This window comes from Wolffia australiana, chromosome 4, assembly GCF_029677425.1.
Source record: "Wolffia australiana isolate 7733 chromosome 4, ASM2967742v1".
NCBI classification, from domain to species: domain Eukaryota; kingdom Viridiplantae; phylum Streptophyta; class Magnoliopsida; order Alismatales; family Araceae; genus Wolffia; species Wolffia australiana.
In genome coordinates, this window is record NC_135838.1 from 11064529 (window position 1) to 11084700 (window position 20172).

Consider the following 20172-nt stretch of genomic DNA (forward strand, 5'->3'; position numbering starts at 1 on the left):
TCGTTGCTCATCTTTCATCACTCTCTTTTTTCTTCTCTCACTCTCGTTGCTCATCTTTCATCACTCTCTTTTTTCTTCTCTTACTCTCGTTGCTCATCTCTCTCTCTCTCTCTCTCTTTCTCTCCCTCCTCTCTCGGTTTCTCTCTCGTTTTTCGTCTCTCTCACTTATGTATGTCCCTAGTTGCTCATCTCTCTCTCTCTCGTTTCCCTTCTATCTCTTGTTGCTCATCTCTCTCTCACTCTCATTCCTCTTTCCTCTTGTTTGATATCTCTCTCTCCCGACTCTCTCTTATCTATCTCTCTTGTCTCTCTTCTCTAGTATCTAATCTCATATCACATGATGAACTATGAAGGACACCAATACCCTACTAAACAACTAGGGACAATAATTTAAACAAAAGAGCTATATACGATGACACTCGGTTAGTGTAAAAGAGTAGGGCCCACTGAATATTTAGTTGCTTCGGCAGTGCCGCCGTGGGAATTTAATTAAAAAAGAAAAAAAATCAGGGAAAATGAAGGATCAACTGATCAAGCAGAAGGGGATTCGAACTGACGTATATTATTGAGGCTACGCGGGGGATAGGTTGTTGGGCGATTTTTTCGAACTTTGAATAGTGAAGCTTGCAAGAGATGGAGATTGGCGACAGGGAGGACGCTCTCGAAAGGAAGATCAGAATTGGTGTCTGCGTGCTGGAAAAGAAGGTGAAGCTGCGGGAGTTGTTGCTCATCGTTCTTTTTTTTCTAATTGATCTGATGTTCATTGTTACTGTTATTATCAGTTTTTTGATCGTCTATGTAGACTTCGCCAGATCTCTTTCTTTTTTCGAACCTGCTAGTTGTTTTGCTGCTTGTGCTATTTTTTTAGTATTTACTGCATTTGTTGGAAAATAAGTTGAAGGTGCGGGAATTGTTGCTCATCGTGCTTTCTCCTATTCATCTGAGGTTTATTATTATTATTATCAGTAATTTGATCGTCTATGTAGACTCCGTCAGATCTCCTTTTTTTTCGAACCTGCTGTTTGTGTTGTTTTTTTTCTGTATTTCCTACATCTGTTGGAAAAGAAGGTGAAGATGTGGGAATTGTTGCTTTTGTTCCTTCTCTTATTCATCTGAGGTTTATTATTATTATTATTATCGGTAATTTGATCGTCCGTGTAGACTCCGACAGATCTCTTTCTTTTTTTCGAACTTGCTGCTTGTGCTGTTTCTTTTTTTTGAAAGAAATTGTGTTGTTTTTTTTTGTATTTCCTACATCTGTTGGTAATGTGCCAGTGTGTTTTGGTAGGCTTGTTCGGCTCCTATGAAGCAGATCCTGGATAGGCTGGAGGCCTTTGGAGAATTTGAGGTAGCTACTCGTTTCTGATCCGGTATTTTGTCATTATCCCTTATCCGTAGGAAACGAATGAACATATCATCCATAGGGAACGCCACTCGTTTATTCCATGGCCAGAACTCATGGAATCGTGCTTATTTCTCGCGCCAACCGGAGGCAGCAATTTATGATCATTAGAAGTTAGCTTACATCTTCTTCAATAATAAAATATTCGGCTATTGAAAACTTTGATCTAGTTTCGTTTGTCTTCTGTTGCTCCATGTGCGAGTATTACCTCATTCTGGCTTTCCGCTTACCAATGATCTATTCATGATAATTAGCGGCGAAGAGGGATAGAGTCTCATGCATTCGATTCCATTTTTTGGAGGGAAAATGTAAGACCTGCTAGCTTAATATTTCAGTTAACTGTGATGAACTTTTTTATAAATACTATGGAGGGTTTGCTAAATCTTGAATATTATTCAATTTGTATTTTGCAACAAGTTTTCTGATTGTATACCCCTTCATTGAAAAATAAGCAAATATCAAGCTGAATAAGTTTTTTTAAATATATTGTAGCGTTAGGGTAATGAATTCACATGCAGGGCTTTGATCACCATCCTTTTCAAAAAGTGTAATTGTATGATATCCCAAAAAATCCTCTGCCGATCTTTTAACGGATCTGAGGTTTTGTTTACCCTGATAGATTTTATGTGTCGCAAGAAAAATGTACACGTTGATGCTTTCCTGCTCGACGTATCAGTTTTCAGATTGGTATTATTTCTCAACTGTAAATATGGGCCAGAATCATGTGGATAGGAAGATTATGATTTTATCTGATGCATAGTATTTTAGGTTGAATTTACTAAAAAATTATGCACGGGCTGTACCAAACGTTGCTTAACGTATGCAAATATTCTCATGATCCTCTTGATGTGTGGGAATTTTTTTTAAATGAGAAATTCGTCTGATTATGCTGCAGATCATTTGTTTTGGAGATCAAGTCATCCTCGAGGAACCAGTGGATAAGTAAATCCTTTTCTTTGACAGGGCATTTTATTTCTTTTGAAATAATCTTGCTTCAAATATTTTAAAAGCCGCAAAGGAAGATTTTTTTAAATAACAAAAAGTGTTCAATGGGAGGTATCCTTACTTGCACAAGTTTTTGTCAAAAAAATTGTTTAGAAGTTGTTACAAACCTGGGATGGCCGAGGATCCACAGAAAGCACTGACTTGACTGCTGTAAGTAGTCTTGCGGGAGCCTTGTCAAGTTTCAAAAATATGATGTACTGCTCCTGGACTTGAGTTAGAAAAAACTTCCCTGGTTATTATAGGAAGAAACCAAATATCTCCCTTTGACTGATCTTACAGTATGATTTCTTTTCCAAAGTTTGATCCTCCCGTATGATGTTAATTTAGCTCCCTAGTTTTTTTGAAGAGAATTCAGCTCCCTAGTATGTAGAATAGAAATGGTGGACAGAAGTTTCTTTGGTTGAGGCTATATATTGTTATGCATTCAGTTTTAAGAAAGAAAACTTCAACTCCTGAAAAGTATTCTCTGTATCTATTTTCATGTTCGAGCTTGCTGAATGAGGTTTTTTTGGTCCAGAACATGAAATTTACTTTCTCAATAATTTATATATTTTAGGTCTTTTGCTTTCTTTTTAGCTTATTCCACCAAGATGATTCTAGTTTTAAAGCTTATTTCCATATATTGTCACTTTAAAGAATCAAACCTTTTTATGATTGCCAAAGGTAACAAGATGCAGAAGACATAATGCCTAAAACCAATGTCGGTTCAGTAAGACTTCTTCCTTTTTGGGTCTTTAACTTTAGGACATCTGGGTCTTTTGAGGAAAATCAGATGGCATCCACCTTAGACATTGAGCACTATTCAAGTGTTATATTGATCTCCACAAAAAAACCTTAACTCACTATGCCCCGAAAATTCCGGTTATTCCTTCATCCTATTTTCACATTTCATTGGTGTACAAGGTCTGTCACTGATATATTACGATGATATTCTTGATTTCTGTAAAAAATTTCTGAAATCTCGACTTTCAAATTTAGAAACAAGTGGTGAGAAATGCCATACTATTTTATATATATTGATATAATTTCCCAGTCAGCCATACCTTGTCCTCAAAATCAAAATCTGTAAATTGAAGAGGCTGATGCTGGTAGATTTGACTTGCTGGTCAAGTGTGTCGATCTTTTGTTCAGACATGCTATTCTGGGGTTCTCTGGATGTTTGAGAGACAGCTTCCTTCCCATAATATGCCCCCTGCGTGCCAGTAGTTATGTCTGCATCTTTTTGTCCATGGCCATGGTATTGGGTTTGGCTTAACAGTTTGATTTCTTCCTTCAGGTTTAGATCATGACTGTTACTGTATCAGGGGTCCTTTCATTCAGAAGGAGATTTTTCACTGGATGATGAGATGCATATGAAAACTACGTGTTAGAGGGTTGCCATATTGGACCATGACTTACAAGGCCCAATATACCTTTGTATAAATCACTTGACCTGATAAAAGCAGCCCAAGACCTGGAGAAAAAGATGGACGGGAATGGACCAGTGCTTTGTTTTTGGTCCGAAGGGCTAAGATGAGGATTTGAGAGGGACGTACGGGGGCCCAACTGGGTAGCAGGCATGCCAGTCTATATGGCGACAGAAGGATCTGCTGAAGGTAAAGATTTTTGGGTGGCTTTTATTGCAAAAGAAACTAGTGACTTGCGTCTTTGGCCAGAGGATGTACCCAGATACATCGGCGGCATGCGTGTTATGCACAATAGGAGATGAGGACTGCCATCATCTATTTTTTGAGTGCCACTTCTCCTGCATGATCTGGGTCACCCAAGACCTACCATCGGTGGATGTGACATCGGAGGAGGCTTTCTGGGATTCCATCTGCGGAGATGGCTCAAGGAGGCGAGAGGAGAGGGGCTGAGCAATAAAAGTGCTATGTGCATTATGGCTCCATGGGAATAAGGTTCTGTTCAGTGAGAGGAAGGCTTCTACGGACGGGCTTGCCCATGAGGTCGAGGACCTCATGGTGACATGCTTTTCTTGAGCTTCATGTAGAGAGGGGAGGGGATGACCATGTATGGGTAGAGCTTTAGGGGTCTACACATGTATGTCGGATGTTTACCGTTTCGTAGGGCAATCACCTTTTTATTCATCTTTCAAAAACAAAAAAATCACTTGTCCTAATACGATTTTTGCTGGTAGTGTTGATGTGTATAAATCAATGGTACAATTGAGTATCAATGGCATCCTATGGCTTATTGATTTCAATGACTGTTGTCATTTTTAGGCAAAATGTATTGTCTAAGGCCAGATGGGTGATAATATCCGGCCTTTGACCAGGGCTGTTGATATGTATGTGTATAGAAACAGCAAGAATCAATATAGAGAATTTTACTCAGTGTGGAGTTTCTGCTCTTCTAAACCTTTCAGGTGGTATGCTCCTCTTCTTTGCGTTCATACTCCCTAGTAGCCAAGAACTCTGGTCGAACCCACAAGCCAAATGGAGCTACCAATTTCCAGATATCTCTGCACCTTCTGAGAAGACCAAATACCAAAGATACCTTTCCTCCTGGTTTCTCGTCTTATTTGTACCCTTCCATTAATTCTTTCTCTACACTACCAGTTGACAACCAGTAGTTATGTTGCCGGGCCAGAGTTATCCAAGCCACCTGGACAGGTGTTTCCATTTTCCCAGGTATTGGGCCTTTGTTTCTATCTGTGCCTCTTCCTTATTTCATCCAGGTCAGAGCCATCCGAGCCATCTGGACAGGTGTTTCCATTTTTCTCGGTATTGGGACTTTGTTTCTGTCTGTGCCTCTTCATTGTTTCATAAACTCATACCAGCTGTCAATCTTTATCCTGTACTGGTTCAAATTGTTGGGAAGGGCCCATTATTAAGCCCACTCCATTCTCTTCTTTCTCTCTCTATGCACAGATACCCTAAGGGGTGGCCTTTTCAGCTCTTCCATGGCATTAACCAATTCTGATGTTTGTTCTGCTCTGGCCCCTGCTGGTCTACCGGCACTGACTCTAACTCCTCTCCAATTTGGTACCTCAGATTTTGGTGGTTGGCACTATCTTTTTCCTCAGAGCTCCCCAGTTTATCAATTTTCAGGATATAATCTACTCTAAAGGTATCAATACGTTCAAATTACGTTCAAAGGCAAACTTGTATATCATCTTCTAGAGGATGGTCCTCTACCCATTGATCCTCATTATGAAAAAAGGCAAAATGTTGGAGATAGTCATGTCAGTAGCCTTGTGACCTTTCATGAATTGCAAACCTACAATCCTCCACTACCTATCTTCCAGTTCTCTCTTTATCCTCCTTTGGATTCCTTTGATTTCATCATTCCCGTCTTCTCCGTGCAACTCATCCCTAATGTTTTCGCACCATCATTCATTGGCTGCTTCTCCTTCCCTGTCTTTGACCTCTTGATTCCACCTGCCACGGCTCCTCAGCCTCCCTTGGCTGTTGTTCCTTGTTCTTCCCACCCCAACTGCTTTATTGGCTTCACCTACTTACTGTGTTGGCATCTCGTCGGTTGTTTTCTTGACCTGGCTTTCTTCAGGTCCGGAGTCATGTCCGCTGTCCCTGATTTATGTGCTTTTGATATTTCTGACACCTTTTTCTCCACCCTTGATCTTCCCCTTGCCCTTGACTAGTATCCCAGTCTTGCACCTCCAAACCTTTATATCCCCTTGCCTACTATCTCTCTATTCATCAGGTTTCCTCTTCCTATTAGGCCCTTCTTACCCATATTGATTTCATTTCTCTCTCGTACGATGGATGATGCTATGACACATCCTGAGTGGCAATAGTAAGAATGTTTTCGATGGAGGAGAAATGTTGGGCTGTTGCCCCCAGTTGGACTTGGGATCTCAACCTCTTTCCCTCATTCAAGCGGGCTGTCGCTGGGTCTATACTGTGAAGCAGAAATCTGATGGCTCGCGGCCGCGGCGTGAATCTTGTCTTGCTGTACACAATAGTTTGGGTTATACACAATAGTTTTGGGTGGAGCACTTGGAAAGATTTGCACCTGTCTCCCCGATGAAGACTTTCTAGGTGCTGGTTGCTCTTGCGGCTTATCATGGTTTATCTCTACTACAATTTGATGTGGTTCCACACTCTATTTCAGTGCCTTGTCAGACCAGCGGGTTGCAGAATTCTAAGAAATACGGCAATCCCTGGTACAATTAAGCCCAAGAGGCGAGGAAAAAGATAGGTGGGCATGTGTAAGCAGCCTTTTCTTGGTCTAAAGGGCTTATGCGAGAATCTGAGAGTGCCAAGAGGAAGACCCGACAATCATCTGGTCATGGTGTAGGGCTGATAAAAGGGGACATTGACAAGGTACCTGGCCAAGTTTAGCATAAGAACAACCCGGCATCATATCAATATCCTCCTAAATTTAACCTGCATTTTCCTCTTGCCAGGACGCTGAAAACTGACTTCACAAATTATAACTCAAAATCAAGGTATTTGAGTTCACAAATTAGATGACTCGTGGCCATACTTAAGGTCGAGGCCTCATAATCAAATGCCAACCCTAACTAGTTGGCTTGTGAGTTTAACTGTAAAGCGAGAATCAGATTCTCAAACCTTTGAGCTAGAAACTTTCTATAATTATGAGCTTAAAACGGGTAAAAATACAATAAAACCTGAAAACACAGAAGCGGTGGAAACTTGAACACCACAAAGTCCTTGTTAGTATCAGAGGATGATTGGGAACTGATGGAAATAATTGTTTTTTTGAAGAAGGATGCAAATAATATAGCACATGGTCGGTTATGTGAAGGATCGTATGAGACCATTCAGAACTGAATTTCTCCCTTTGACTTATTATTATTTGTATAAAATGATAATAATAATAAAGGCGTGTGACCTTTTAATTTTGAAGAATCATCTTCATGCTTGATTTTTGTTCTCTTTTTGCGTGGTTCTTGATTTGGATGGATATGACACCCATTATGGCCTATAAAAGAGGAGTAAGAGGTATTAAAACTCACACATGAAGGTAGGTTTATGGGATAAATATACAAATCCTTGTAAGAAGTGAGTCGTGTGCCTAATTATTCTGAATTTGGAGGCCCTGGTTGAAAGAAGAGACGTGCAAACTTCTTCTATTCCCACCTAAAATGGAAGTCTTTTCTTCTTGAAGAGATCCTGGTTATTTCTCTGCTTTTTCTGCCATTGAATTCCTACAGAAAGTAGATACCCCTGCTAAAGGAAGAGGGGCCAATGACTGACCTAAAAAAACTTGGGTTCCTTTCATGACTTGTTGCAACTTTTTTTTGTTTTATTGGTTTATTTTTCTTGACCTAATTGTTGCTCAACCTAATGTTGTATAGTTTTTAGGATGTAAAAACCATCTTAGAGTTCAAAAATGGGACTATAATATTTCTACATTTTCTTTCAGTTGGCCAATATGTGATTGCCTCATTTCGTTCTACTCCTCTGGCTACCCAATAAAGAAGGCGGAGGAATATGCTGCACTAAGAAAGTATGATACTTTCGCTGTAGTTATAATTTTTTTGTATTATTTAAAGATCAACCTCAGTAAGTTTTTATTTATCATCTCGTTAATTTATTTTTGACTGATACTTCCCTTTTTCTCCTAATCGTCATCTATTTGTCTTTGATGCAAGTTTTTCATTTTTCATCCATTTTACATCTGTCATTACGCTCTTTTTATACCATATTTTCCTTGTTTTATAAAACAGTATTCTGGAAATTTAGCTAATGGCGGAGACTATTTACAAGAACTTCTTGGTTGTCTGACATTTAAAATACTGAGGGTATGTACGGGTCCATGGGCCCTGACTATTTTAAGACTATCCCAAAATAATCTATGACTATTTATTAATGCGGAGCGGCCATGAGATTTTAGAAGAGTACACATCATTGAAGCAGAATCATTCAAATATCTTAGTCCCTTCTGAAACCCTGTTATACATCTGTTACAAAAAAAAGGATAACTTTGGACCTGACTACTTATTCACTTTTCCTGAGCTTATAATTAAGATACTACACTTCTGAGATCGATTAGAGGTAACATTATGCTTGGTCTTTAACTTATTCATCCCCGTTTCACACTTAACTATCTCCTGAAAATTTTCTCTCTTATTTTCCTTTATTTTTGAATTAAGGAATCCACATTATGTTGAGGTCTGTGAAGATTTTCTTATGCTAGTTTTTTTTTGAAGAAAATAAGGAAGACCACCCCAGTGGTGGTCAACTTGATGCTATCAAAATATGAAGCTGTGTAAAATCCATATACAAACTGATCAGAATGGTCTGCCCTTTACCTCTCTCCAAACCAAAAAAATATTAGCGCCTTAACGTCCTGAATGATGTTCTCCATGGAAGCCATCTTCGCCTCGAATAGTACTTCATTACAGTGCAGCCATATTGCCCAGAGCACCGCGAGGAGTCTCCCCCAATCCAGCTTGCTCCTGGATCTTCCGTCACCAGCTGAGGCCCAAAATGCCTCATCGGAGGACACATTCGCCCCCGCCATCTGTAACGATGCCCATATTCCCTTGGCGAAGGGACATGTGAAGAATAAGTGGGAGCAATCTTCATCATCTCTGGCGCACATAGGGCACTTTGTGGAAGCCGTCGGAACCCATCTCTTGCGTAGGACTTGTAACCAATCGTTGCCGCTTCAACAACCAGCTGAAGAGCCGCACCTTGAGAGGGATTTTTTGTTTCATCAACATGAAGCATGTGGTGCTGATTGCTGAATCCTCCAGTGTTTCCCCTCTGATCTTCATATAGGCCTCTTTTACCGAAAAGGATGTCCCTTGCCACACCCATCCATCACGTGACTCCCTCGTCGGGCTAAGATGGAGGAGGACCTGTTGCATCTTCATAAACTCCAAAAAGCGTGGCTTCAATAATGGCCCAGCCATGATTGGGGTCCAAGCTCCGTCCCGACACTCACCAGCATTAGCGTGAGGGTTCCGCACTAGTGCAAAAAGTCTTGGGAAATCTAGTTTCAAGATGCCTTTATTGGACCAGTTATCTTTCCAGAAATGAAAATCAGCACCATCTCCCAATTTGGCGTCAAAAAACCTCTGGATACACGGTATGGCTTGACGTAGACCCTGCCAAAATGGGGACTCCCCTCGAGTTTTTGCCCAATGCCTCTCCCAATCAATCTGTGAGCCATATCTGTCCCTTAGGACATTCAAGACCAGGTCCTCTTCTGCTGATGCAAGTCTTATGTTACGGTATTCCTGAAGTAGTTCAGAAATGTAACGACCAATATAGCCGTGACTTCTCGACTGATCTTTCAATAGGACAATAGATGCTCGATTCGAAAAGAAATCCGTTCCCAATAAGATAAACTCTTCCGAGGGACAATCAACGAGAGGGATACGAAGTTCCAAAGAGAGAAACGTAGTGACGAAGAAAAGATAAACGCCGGATCGGCAACGGCTACAGCAGATGACGAGAAGATCTTCCACCCTATTCCGCTGGCTCCCAGGAACACTGCTCACAACTTCTTATCGTGTCCCTTCTTCAGGCGCCTTGGCGCCTTATATGTTGTTCGCCATCCTCGTCCCTTGCAGCGTCTGACCCGAAGCGGTTGTTGCGTGAGCGACGTGAGCGCGCTTTTGCTTTTTCTGTTTTTCCAAATAAGTCCTCGTAAATTCCTTATCATCTTACCAGCCATTTGGTCAATAATGCCAAATTCATTGATTCCAGGCGGAGGATCCCCAAACCTCCATGTTCCACAAGACTAGAGGCACCCCCTTGCGCTCTTCATGTTAATTTCCTACCCAAAAGAACCTTCTCAGAAATCCATCCAAGTGTTTTTCTACACCTGTTGGCATCTTAAAGACTGAAAGATAGAAAACTAGGATTGCTGAGAGTACCGATCGCAGCAGCACCAGGCGGCCCCCTTTTGATAGCACTCTGCTCTGCCAGCCTTCCAATCTCCTCTCCATCTTCTCAATCACTGGTTGCCATTCTGCATTTAAAATACGTCTCCCCGTCAACGGAAGACCCAAATAGCTCATTGGGATTGACCCTTGTGCACTGTGCCACCTCCTCAGTAGAAAGTCCAAATCCCACAAATGCCGACTTGGCTCGATTCAATTGTAGGCCTGAGAAGTCTGAAAATAAATCTAGTGATGTAGATAGAGTACTTGCTTCCTCTGGCGATCCTTCTATGAGGAACGTTGTGTCGTCTGATATTGACGTAAGGGGATGCCCGCGGGATAACTCTCTATTTGGAAGCCTCTTATGAGGCCGTGCTCGTAGGCTTTGATAGTGCAAGTATCCACATATCCAGTGGTAGAACAAAAAGTAGAGGTGCTAACGGGCAACCCTGTCTGACTCCCCGTTGTGGGCAGATCCAACCTCCATCTTCATTTCCATTCACCATGACTGAGAATGAGTGGGACGTAACACATTGTCGCACCCAAACATCCCATTCATCAGGGAAACCTCGTTTTCACATAACAGACCAAAGAAATCTCCAATCAAGAGAATCATAGGCTTTAGCAAAGTCGACCTTCCATAGGAAGCCCTTTGTCCCATCTCCCTTCCATGTTGATAAAATGTCTCCTGCTACCACTGCTCCGTCTACTAGTTGTCTCCCTGGAATGAATGCAGATTGAAATGGTCTGATTAAGTCTCCAATTACCTTCCTCAACCGGCTGGCCAACATTTTAGCGATGATGAGATAGATTGCGTTCGATAATGCAATGGGTTTGAAATCCCACACATTGGTTGCTCCCGGTCGCTTGGGAAACAGTGACGAGTGTGATCCATTGAGTCTTTCCAAGCCAAAATTGCCTCTTCGAAATTTGTCTAATGTGTCCATAACCTCAGACCTGACCAGCTCCCAGAACTCACCAAAGAAGAATACTGGAAATCCATCGGGGCCCGATGCACCCTCACCATTTAACCCTTGGATCGCTTCCTGCACTTCTTCCACAAGGAATGGTTTCACTATCTCAGTCTTTTGCTCTTATGTCGCCTGGGATGCACTTCTTCCGCTCCACTTCCACAGGTTTCAAGGCCCCCGTTTAGTTACCATTCTGAAGTGAACTGCTAATACTCCTCCATGTGGGCTTTGGGCTTCCTTGCTGGTTTCCCCTTTTGGGAAATCACCATGTCTGGCTCATCCAGAACATCTGGTGGCTGAAGGTAATCTGAGCCGTCTGGCTCTATAATTTCCACTGTCTTAGTCGGGGATGGTGGCAGGACGAGTGCCAGACAAGCCCTGTGTGTCATAGAACTGCTTTCTCCCGCTTTTGCTGGACTTTCCTCTGTGGTCTGCTGTCCCGGTTGTGCTCGAATGGGGGAGCCCCCCTCCAGCTTATTTTGTCGAGTCCCAAGTCTCCCAGTGGTGCATGGTGCCGGCGGTGGGGTCCTGGGTCGGAACTGCACACTAAAGATGTCCCTGAAATCTTGGAACCTGACCGACAGTGGGGTAGGATCTCCTTCTGTCATTACAACTTCTAGTAGCACCATGTTGGGGTCCCCCAACTCCAAGCCTGTCGAGATGATACCCTTGAGCCTCCCAAATAATGTGACCATAAAGTCCAATGTCAACCTTCTTCCCTGCAATGTTGGGACCCCATGCGCTTCCACCATGACCTCCGTCTTTTGTCTCCCTTTGATCCCATCCATGGGGAGAACTCGACGCTATCTTATCTTTGTTATGTCATCGATCCTCTGAGTCCAGCCGCAGACAGCGACGTATGTCGTCATGGATTACCCCCGGAGAAACAGGGTGTTGGTATCCAGCCTCCACAATTCCGCTGACCCCAATGTTGGAAAATTCTTCCATAGGCCACTATGGGCCTCCTCTACCTCTGAAGGGCCCATAGCACATCTCCCACCTAGCACTTCTGTTGAGTAGTGTTGCATGGATCCATCTCTTCCGCGGCTGGCCAACTTGCTTGTAGCCTGTGGATCCGGCCTAGTGTCTCCGCCTGCACTTTGCGTCCATTGGCTTCTTCTCCTTATGCTAGTTATTTATACCCTTATATTGTGATATCATCCCTCAAATGACCAAATTGTGGGGAAAGTGTAAGGGCAGATAAACCATCCGGATATTGACCAAATTTATTTTTGTTTGGAAAAAAGGTAATAATTATATACTTCTTTTTTTGGAGTAGAACGGGTTGAACTAAATGCCTCATAAAATGTAATGGGGAGATTCAGATAATGAATCATCAAGTGAATTTGGAAACCTCTTAAGGTTCTTTCCACCTTGTTTTCACCTTTTTCATTGAAGTTATTTCCCCTTTGATGTTGATTAATATTTCTTTAATTATGTTGAGATAATAATAGTTCTTGAGCATTGCCCTTGAATCTCAGGCCTTTCTTGGTCAATGAACTAGAACCGCAGCACCTGCTTCATGACAGAAGGATGGTTTATGAGGTATTTATCCCATTTTAATGGCTACTGGTGCTCACATTCTACTGCTCTAGGTACTCTAACGGATGTAATTTTTCATACTGGTCAATATTTTTGTCATAGAGGATAGATGTTTTCTATTCCCTATCTCAGTTGACATATTTTGACCAAATTTTTACTCCATCAAGCATATTTCTGAGGAGATACTGTATGATTCTGAACACCTGAAGTCCAGCTAACAGATCAATTAACAGATCAACCCGAAGTCCAGCTGTTTTGATATTGTTGTCCAATATGAATTCCAATCTAACAAAATGTAGCTTGATGAATGGGATCAGGGCAGAGATCTGGACGGCTCCTCCATGGCAAAGCTCCTCCCTCCAGATCAGCAGGCGAGGACCCTCTGCTGTTCCGGCCTCCTCGATGGTGTAACTGTCGGACTTCACTTTCAAGAAAAGAAAATATGACTTAACTGATTCGGTCATCCCTTATAGGGAATTTATCACTCCCCCTTTTCTTGGTCAATACGTCTGGTCAGCTGCCCATTGGCCCTCCCTCTGCTTTCCCCTTCTTTTGTACTTCTTTGAATAGAATCTGTCAGATTCCAAATGTTTATGACAACGGAAGAACAGAAGAAAAAAAGAGAGGTTTATTACACTAAAAAAAGGTATCTTACATCACATCTGTACATGTCTTTTAATACTAGTCAATAACAGCTAGTTCCAACGGTCATGTAACGGCTAGTTTTTGTAGCCGTTATTGGTCTAACGCCCAATACTGGGCCTGAAGGGGCCCGATACATTTCTCCTTTATTCTGGGCTTCTCAATCAGAACATGTTCTCAACAGTTTAAATTACCCAAAAAAACTCTGGAACTAATGAAGATAAATCCCCTGAAGTATGGAAATTTGCGCTGTTTTTTTTTGAAAGAAACTTGATTCAAATGGCGATCACCTGACCAAGTGGGGAGTTATATCCCCTCTCCCCCCTTACATAGTAATACTTCAACACTCCCCCTCAAGCTGGAGAATGGATGTTGTCCAGACCCAGCTTGCCGCACAATTCTTGAAAGCAAACCAGGGTAAGCCTTTGGTGAAGATATCAGCCCGTTGTTGGACAGAGGAAACATAAATAGTGCAGAAGTTGTCGCGATCCAGCTTTTCTTTAATGAAATGGCGATCGAGCTATCATGTTTAGTAGGATCATGTTGTACTGGATCATGAGCAATACTAATAGCTAACTTGTTGTCACAAAAGAAATGAACGGGCTGATCACTGATTAGTTGGAGCTCAGTCAGTAGGTTGCGAAGCCACAGTCCTTCACAGATACCTTGAGCAAGGGACCGAAATTCAGCCTCAGCACTTGAGCAAGATGCGACGTTTTGTTTTTTGCTGGGCCAGGTGATGAGATTGCCACCAAGAAAGGAACAGTACCCTGTGGTCGACCGAAGATCAGTCGGGGAGCCCGCAGAATCAGAATCGGTGTAAATGTCCAAATGGAGTCCACTCTGTCTTTTGAAGTAACGAAGTACACGGTCAGCGGATCGCATATGATATAGGCGAGGAGAATGCGTAAACTGACTCAAAATACTGACAGCATAGGCAATATCTGCACTTGTATGAGTGAAGTAGATGAGTTTGCCAACAAGGCGCTGGTACCGGCCTTGGTCGAGCAGATCGTCGGCAAGGGAGAGACGATGGTTGGCTTCAACGGGAGTAGGAAGAGGTTGTGCATTGCCTTTCCCAAGTTCTTGAAGAAGATCAAATTCAACGAGACAAGAAAGTAGTGGAATAGGCAACCTCGATGACAAGAAAGTAGCGCAGTGGGCCAAGAGGTTTGACATCAAATTCTCGAGCAAGTTGATCAGTCAGTTGAACGAGACAAGGGGAAGCAGTCCCTGTGATAATAATATCATCAGTGTAAGCCAGAAGAAGAGTCACTCCCCCTGACGAGGAATGGCAATAGAACAAGGTGTGGTCGCCATTACTGTGAGAATAACCAAGACGTTTTATGAAGTGAGTAAAGCGACTGAACCAAGCACGAGGAAACTGCTTCAAGCTGTAGAGAGCCTTCTTCAACCAACAGACCAGTGAAGTGGCCGATGATGGTGCAGAGTAGCCTGGAGGCAAGGACATATAAATCTCCTCCTGGGGATCACCGTGAAGAAATGCATACTTGACATCAAATGGGGCCATAGACCAGCCATGATGAGCTGCAAGACTCATGCGAAGATGTACATTGCTCATCTTAGCAACAGGAGCAAATGTGTCTTGATAGTCAACACCAAATTGCTGGTGTGTAACCTTTGGCGGACATGGCGAGCTTTAGCGTTCGAGAGAGACATCCGATTTGTATTTGACAGTATACACCCAAAGACAACCAACTGCACGTTTACCAGACGGTAAGGGAACAAGATCCCAAGTGGGTTTTTTAGCCAGAGCAGAAAGTTCGTCTTCCATGGCCTGGCACCACTTGGGATCAGAAAGAGCAGCAGCGACAGTTTTTGGGAGAGCAATGGAATCAACACTAGTGAGAAAGGCATGATAAATAGGGGAAAGACGATGAGATGTGAGGTAATTGGCTAATGGGTAAGGAGAGGGAAGAAGGAAGGGAAGGATCTGGAGCAGGAAGAGGAAAATCTGACGAAGAGGGCAGAGTAGATAGAGTAGGGGCCAGTGGCATAGACGGAGTAGAGACACAAACATAAGGGGATAACAGAATAAGGAAGTCAAGAGACACATCCAGAAGGTCGAGGGGAGGAGAAGAGGCAGGAAGAGTTGAATAGAAGGGAGTAGACTCATCAAACGTAACATCCTTAATCACATAGAACTGATGGATAGATGGATGGTAGCACTTGTACCCCTTTTGATGGGATGAATACCCCGTGAAGACATAACGGAGGGCTTTGTCGTCAAGTTTATCACGGTGAGGAGGGTGAAGAGCGACATAACAAACACATCCAAAGACACGAGGTTTTAGGTGGGTGTATCATTTAACAGAAGGAAAGAAATGCTGAAGGGATGCCAAGGGGGTACGTTTAGAAAGAACTCGAGAAGGAAGACGATTAATTAAGTGAATGGCAGTAAGAGCAGCTTTACCCCAGAAGTGTTTTAGCGTGTTCATGTGAAGAAGAAGACTTCAGGCAGTATAAAAAATATGACAGAATTTCTGTTCAGCCAGACCATTCTGTTGGGACGTGTAGGCACAAGAGGTTTCATGAAAAATCCCATGGGAATCAAAGGAGGAAATGGTGGAATTGAGATAATCACGTGCATTGTCTGAGCAGAGGCATTGAAAAGATGTCCCAAATTGAGTGTGAATGAGGGCATGAAAAGAGATGAGGACTTGAGCAAGGTCGGACTTATGCTTAAGGTGAAAGGCCCATGTAACGCCGGTACAATCATCAATAGAAGTGACCAACCACCATGCATCTGAGAGACTGGTGACCGGAGCATGCCCCCAGATATCACTATGGATGAGAGAGAAGGGAGCAGAGGAGCGCGAACATAAATCAGTGGAGGGATAGGTAGCACGCATATGTTTAGATAAACGACAAGAATCACATACAAATTTTTCCATTGGATGACCATGAAAAAGATGAGAAAACAAGATTTTAAGGGTAGAGAAGGAAGGATGTCCCAAGCGGCGATGAAGAAGCCAAAGTTGGTCGTGTGACACCAAGGAGAGAGCAGAGGTCGCAACATATGAGCGGAAGAAGATCGACGAAGAATGTAGAGAACCCCATGCTCCTAAGCAAGTGAAATCAGCTGCCTCGTCACCTTATCATAATAAAGACACTGATTAGGGTGAAGAGGAGATCCTGCCCTAGATCTATAACAAGATGACGAAGAGAAAGAAGATGAACAGTGAGGTGTGGGACATGGAGGACATTAGTGAGAGTAATAAGGGAAGATAAGTGAAGGCAGCCCACACCGGCAACGGTGAGAAGATCACCTGACGCTGCGTGAATGTTATGACTACTGGGGGACGGGGTATAGGTAGAAAAAGAATGGGCGTCCGGTGTCATGTGAGCCATAGCTCCAGAATCGATAATCCATGATGATGAAGACAGTGAAAGAAGAGGAGAAGACATACCACTGTTGGCCAAGGACGTGGAACCAACCACGGTTGTCTGAATAAGACGACGGAGTTGGGAAATTTCATCTTGCCGAAGATCACCCATAGGAGATAAGGTTGGTGGTGGTGGAGCTAAAACAGAGGAGACAGGCGGTGGTGCCATCACTGGAGGAGAGCCACTTGGAAGAAATAGGCTGGACTGAGACGTAACAAGATGGCTTTGATGTGTCTTGCGTTGTAAATTGTAGTACATCTCTTTACGGTGACCCCGCTTCTTGCAGTAATTGCAGAAGAGAGGGGACACCCTTGGATCCTTGAGAGGACGACGTTGGTTTCATAATGAGAGAAGAAGATAAAAGATGTGGCCCTTGAGGACTAGCAGCTGATCGGGGAGTACCCATGTGATAAGTGGCCATAGCGAAAATAGGCTCAGAATGAAGAATGTGGAGACGTGACTCCTTGGTCCGAATACTCTTAAGAGTCTCCTTATAAGTTGGTACATTCTCCCGATGAATAAGTTGACAGCGCAGTGGCTCATACTTGGGGTTAAGACCCATGAGAAATTTGAATACTCGAAGTTGGAGTACATAACTGCGATCAACAGACTTTGGATCAGGTGTCATGTAATGATCCAGTTCAGCCCATAATGCAGTCAGTTCAGTGCTATACTCAAGGACACTTTGCGGCCCCTGAACCAAGTTAGTTGATCAACTGATGAGGTCATAGATAATAGCGAGATTGTTTTTCTTTGAATGAGCCTCTTGGGCTGTCCCCCATATATCTTTGGCGGATGCAAGAGGCAGGAAATCTGGAGCAATAGAACGACTAATACTTTTAAGAAGCCACAGGTGGATAACGCCTTCTACATCCAACCAATGATCATATCCAGGCAATGTCAATGACGGGGCCTCTTCCAGCAGGTGTTTCAGGAGCTTCCCTTTCAACACCACCTGAACATATTGGTGCCACTGGAGAAGGTTGAAGCCATTGAAACGAAATTCTGGTGGGATACAAGGCATTGGAGAAAGCGATCTGCTGAGGTCAAGACTGGCTGGAACAGGAGTCATTGGAGGAATAGCTGAGGACATTCTTGAAGTACCAGAGTCATATTTCAGAAGATAGTAGTTGACGAGAATGCCGCAGATCGAGAAGCCGAGGAGAATGCTACAGCACGCCAAAGACGACGAGAATGCCACAGCATGCCGAGGACAAATCTCAAAGCGATGCACAGAGGGGTTTTGCTTAGCAGGTGAAGACACCCATCGAAGTGACGCTGAACCACGAATCTGAGGACAGAGAATCACCGACGAGTGATAAACAGTCCGCGGCGACGAACGGCGAGCGACTGGCTGGCGGATCAGTGCTCTGATACCATGAGGAATCCCGATCATCGGGGAGAGAGAGAGAGATAGGAGAGAGAAAGAAGAAACTGAAAATGAAAAATAAATCCCTGTTGTTTTTACGTTAGGGGTTGATGCAGCTTCTTATAGAGGAGAGGGAGAAGTCATGTCTAATTGGGTCAGAATAAGGGCCCATGAGACAGTATAACTGTAATTGGCCCATTACATAGTAATATTTCAATACCCCTTTCTGGTCGCGGAGTGCCTCCCGCTCCAGCCTCAGCTCTCGCTGCTGATTCAACTGAAAAAAATCTTTCTTCTTGCCCAGTGATCTGGCTTATTTATAGTTGGATTGCACATGCGACCTGACAAAAAGTTGCCTCATGGGGGCATGTCTCTTGAAAAGAACGTATCAGTTGAGAAACTCGACAAGAACGATGCAGAGATGTGGAAATGCTCCTCCCTCCTGGATGGAGCTTCCCATCTCTGGTTCAGCAGACCAACTCCTGCTGCTCCAGCCCGACAAACGCATGTAACCGTCTGTTTCAAGATTTCAAGAAAACAAGTCTTTCTCCCGCTTTCCTCTTTTCTCTTGTTAAATGTGGTTTTGTCCCACCTTAATCAGCACATGCAGTCAACGTCTGTCTCCTCTTATCTCATCTTTTATATTTCCTTAAATGTAACACATCATATTCTATAGCATTTCCATGTGGTTTTATCAGTTTCTCATTTCTGGCTTATTTTGTTTTTTGAAAAATCTCATTTCTGGCTTATACTTACTAGTCTCCTAATCCAAGCCTTCTTTGGTTTGAGAAGCGATTGGAAGAGTTCAGAATCCCTGTTCCAAACTATGCGCTTGTAACCAGAGATTTCCCATATCAAGAAGTGGATTATTTTATTGAGGAAGACGACTATGTGGAAATTCATGGAAAACGCTTTTGGAAGCCTTTCGTGGAAAAACCTGTTGATGGTAAAGCATTCCCCGATGTCTCTGCAATATTCTCTTCTAAAACATAAAAAACATATTCAGCTTTATATATTTTCTTTTTGTCACATGTGCTGGTAATTGATGTCGTGTATTTCCATATTATTTTCTAACACTTTTATTTTCAAACATCTTATTTTATTTATTTTTAACCTTTAATAACTTTGATCACTCTTTTTTATCTTTTTTCTTGGCATATTCATAAACTATGAAGCTTAATACTTAACATTCATATGGATGATCAATAGTCTAATAACATTTTATTGTGTTTTCATATATTCTTCTGGGCTAGCATGATGTTTATTAAGTTTTTTATAAGAAAATGATACCCGTTAATACCAACCTGCACAAAACATCACATTGTGCAATGGGGAGAATATCCATAATACCATCCTCAAGCCTGAGCTTATAAGTCTTTTTTTTGGGAACTATAACAAGGGATGATGTCAGCTTTCAGCTGATCTTGGAGAGAAGCAATGGAGAAGCTTCTTCTCCACTTGTCCAAAACCTAGCAGCCAGAGGAAAATTCAATCAACAACGTTAAGTCCTTAGGTTTTACATCATAACCCAGTACTTATACTGGGTTTTACACTTATCGGGTCTCGTGGACCCGATATGAGGGATCCGAAATTATAGGGTAGATATCTAATAACAGAAATACATTTCTTTAAGGACATAAAGACAAGAGAAAGGCCCAGGCCATCGTATCTATGAACGCAGGCCCAGGCCCACGCGGGCGGCCCTCTAGGGACGCCTATTTCAACTGGACGACAAGGAGGATGAGGGGGCTTTTGACATCTGTAAGTGCTTCGTGCATTTTCCTTTCGAAGGCCATCGCTGACCCTTCTCATTGCAGACGACCATCCCTGCGCGAGATGGCCACCGGAACGAGTCCAGGCATGTCCATTCCGCTTGCTCGGGCATGTCAACCCCGCCACTCTCTTCCTCATCTATCCCTCTATCTTCTTTTATATTCCCTGTTTCGGCCTGCTGGCCTGTGGACCTCGCAGTGTTGAGAACTATCAAGACTAGTTGAATTTCAAGATCGCG

General features: G+C 42.9%; 1 protein-coding gene across 4 annotated transcripts in view; it reads left to right on the forward strand.

The window, feature by feature from the left end:
- The first annotated feature begins 544 nt into the window (after positions 1-544).
- Positions 545-20172, forward strand: part of LOC144701923 (inositol hexakisphosphate and diphosphoinositol-pentakisphosphate kinase VIP2-like) — a 63893-nt gene continuing 44265 nt past the window's right edge. For 2 of the 4 annotated variants that reach the window (XM_078573742.1, XM_078573743.1), the window contains exons 1-6: positions 545-705; positions 1289-1348; positions 2298-2344; positions 7760-7843; positions 12682-12745; positions 18954-19107. In XM_078573742.1, the coding sequence (XP_078429868.1) occupies positions 634-705; positions 1289-1348; positions 2298-2344; positions 7760-7843; positions 12682-12745; positions 18954-19107 (481 nt within the window). In that variant the 5' untranslated portion in view covers positions 545-633. The remainder of the gene's footprint in view (positions 706-1288; positions 1349-2297; positions 2345-7759; positions 7844-12681; positions 12746-18953; positions 19108-20172) is intronic. The other 2 variants (XM_078573741.1, XM_078573744.1) reach the window with 1 other exon arrangement.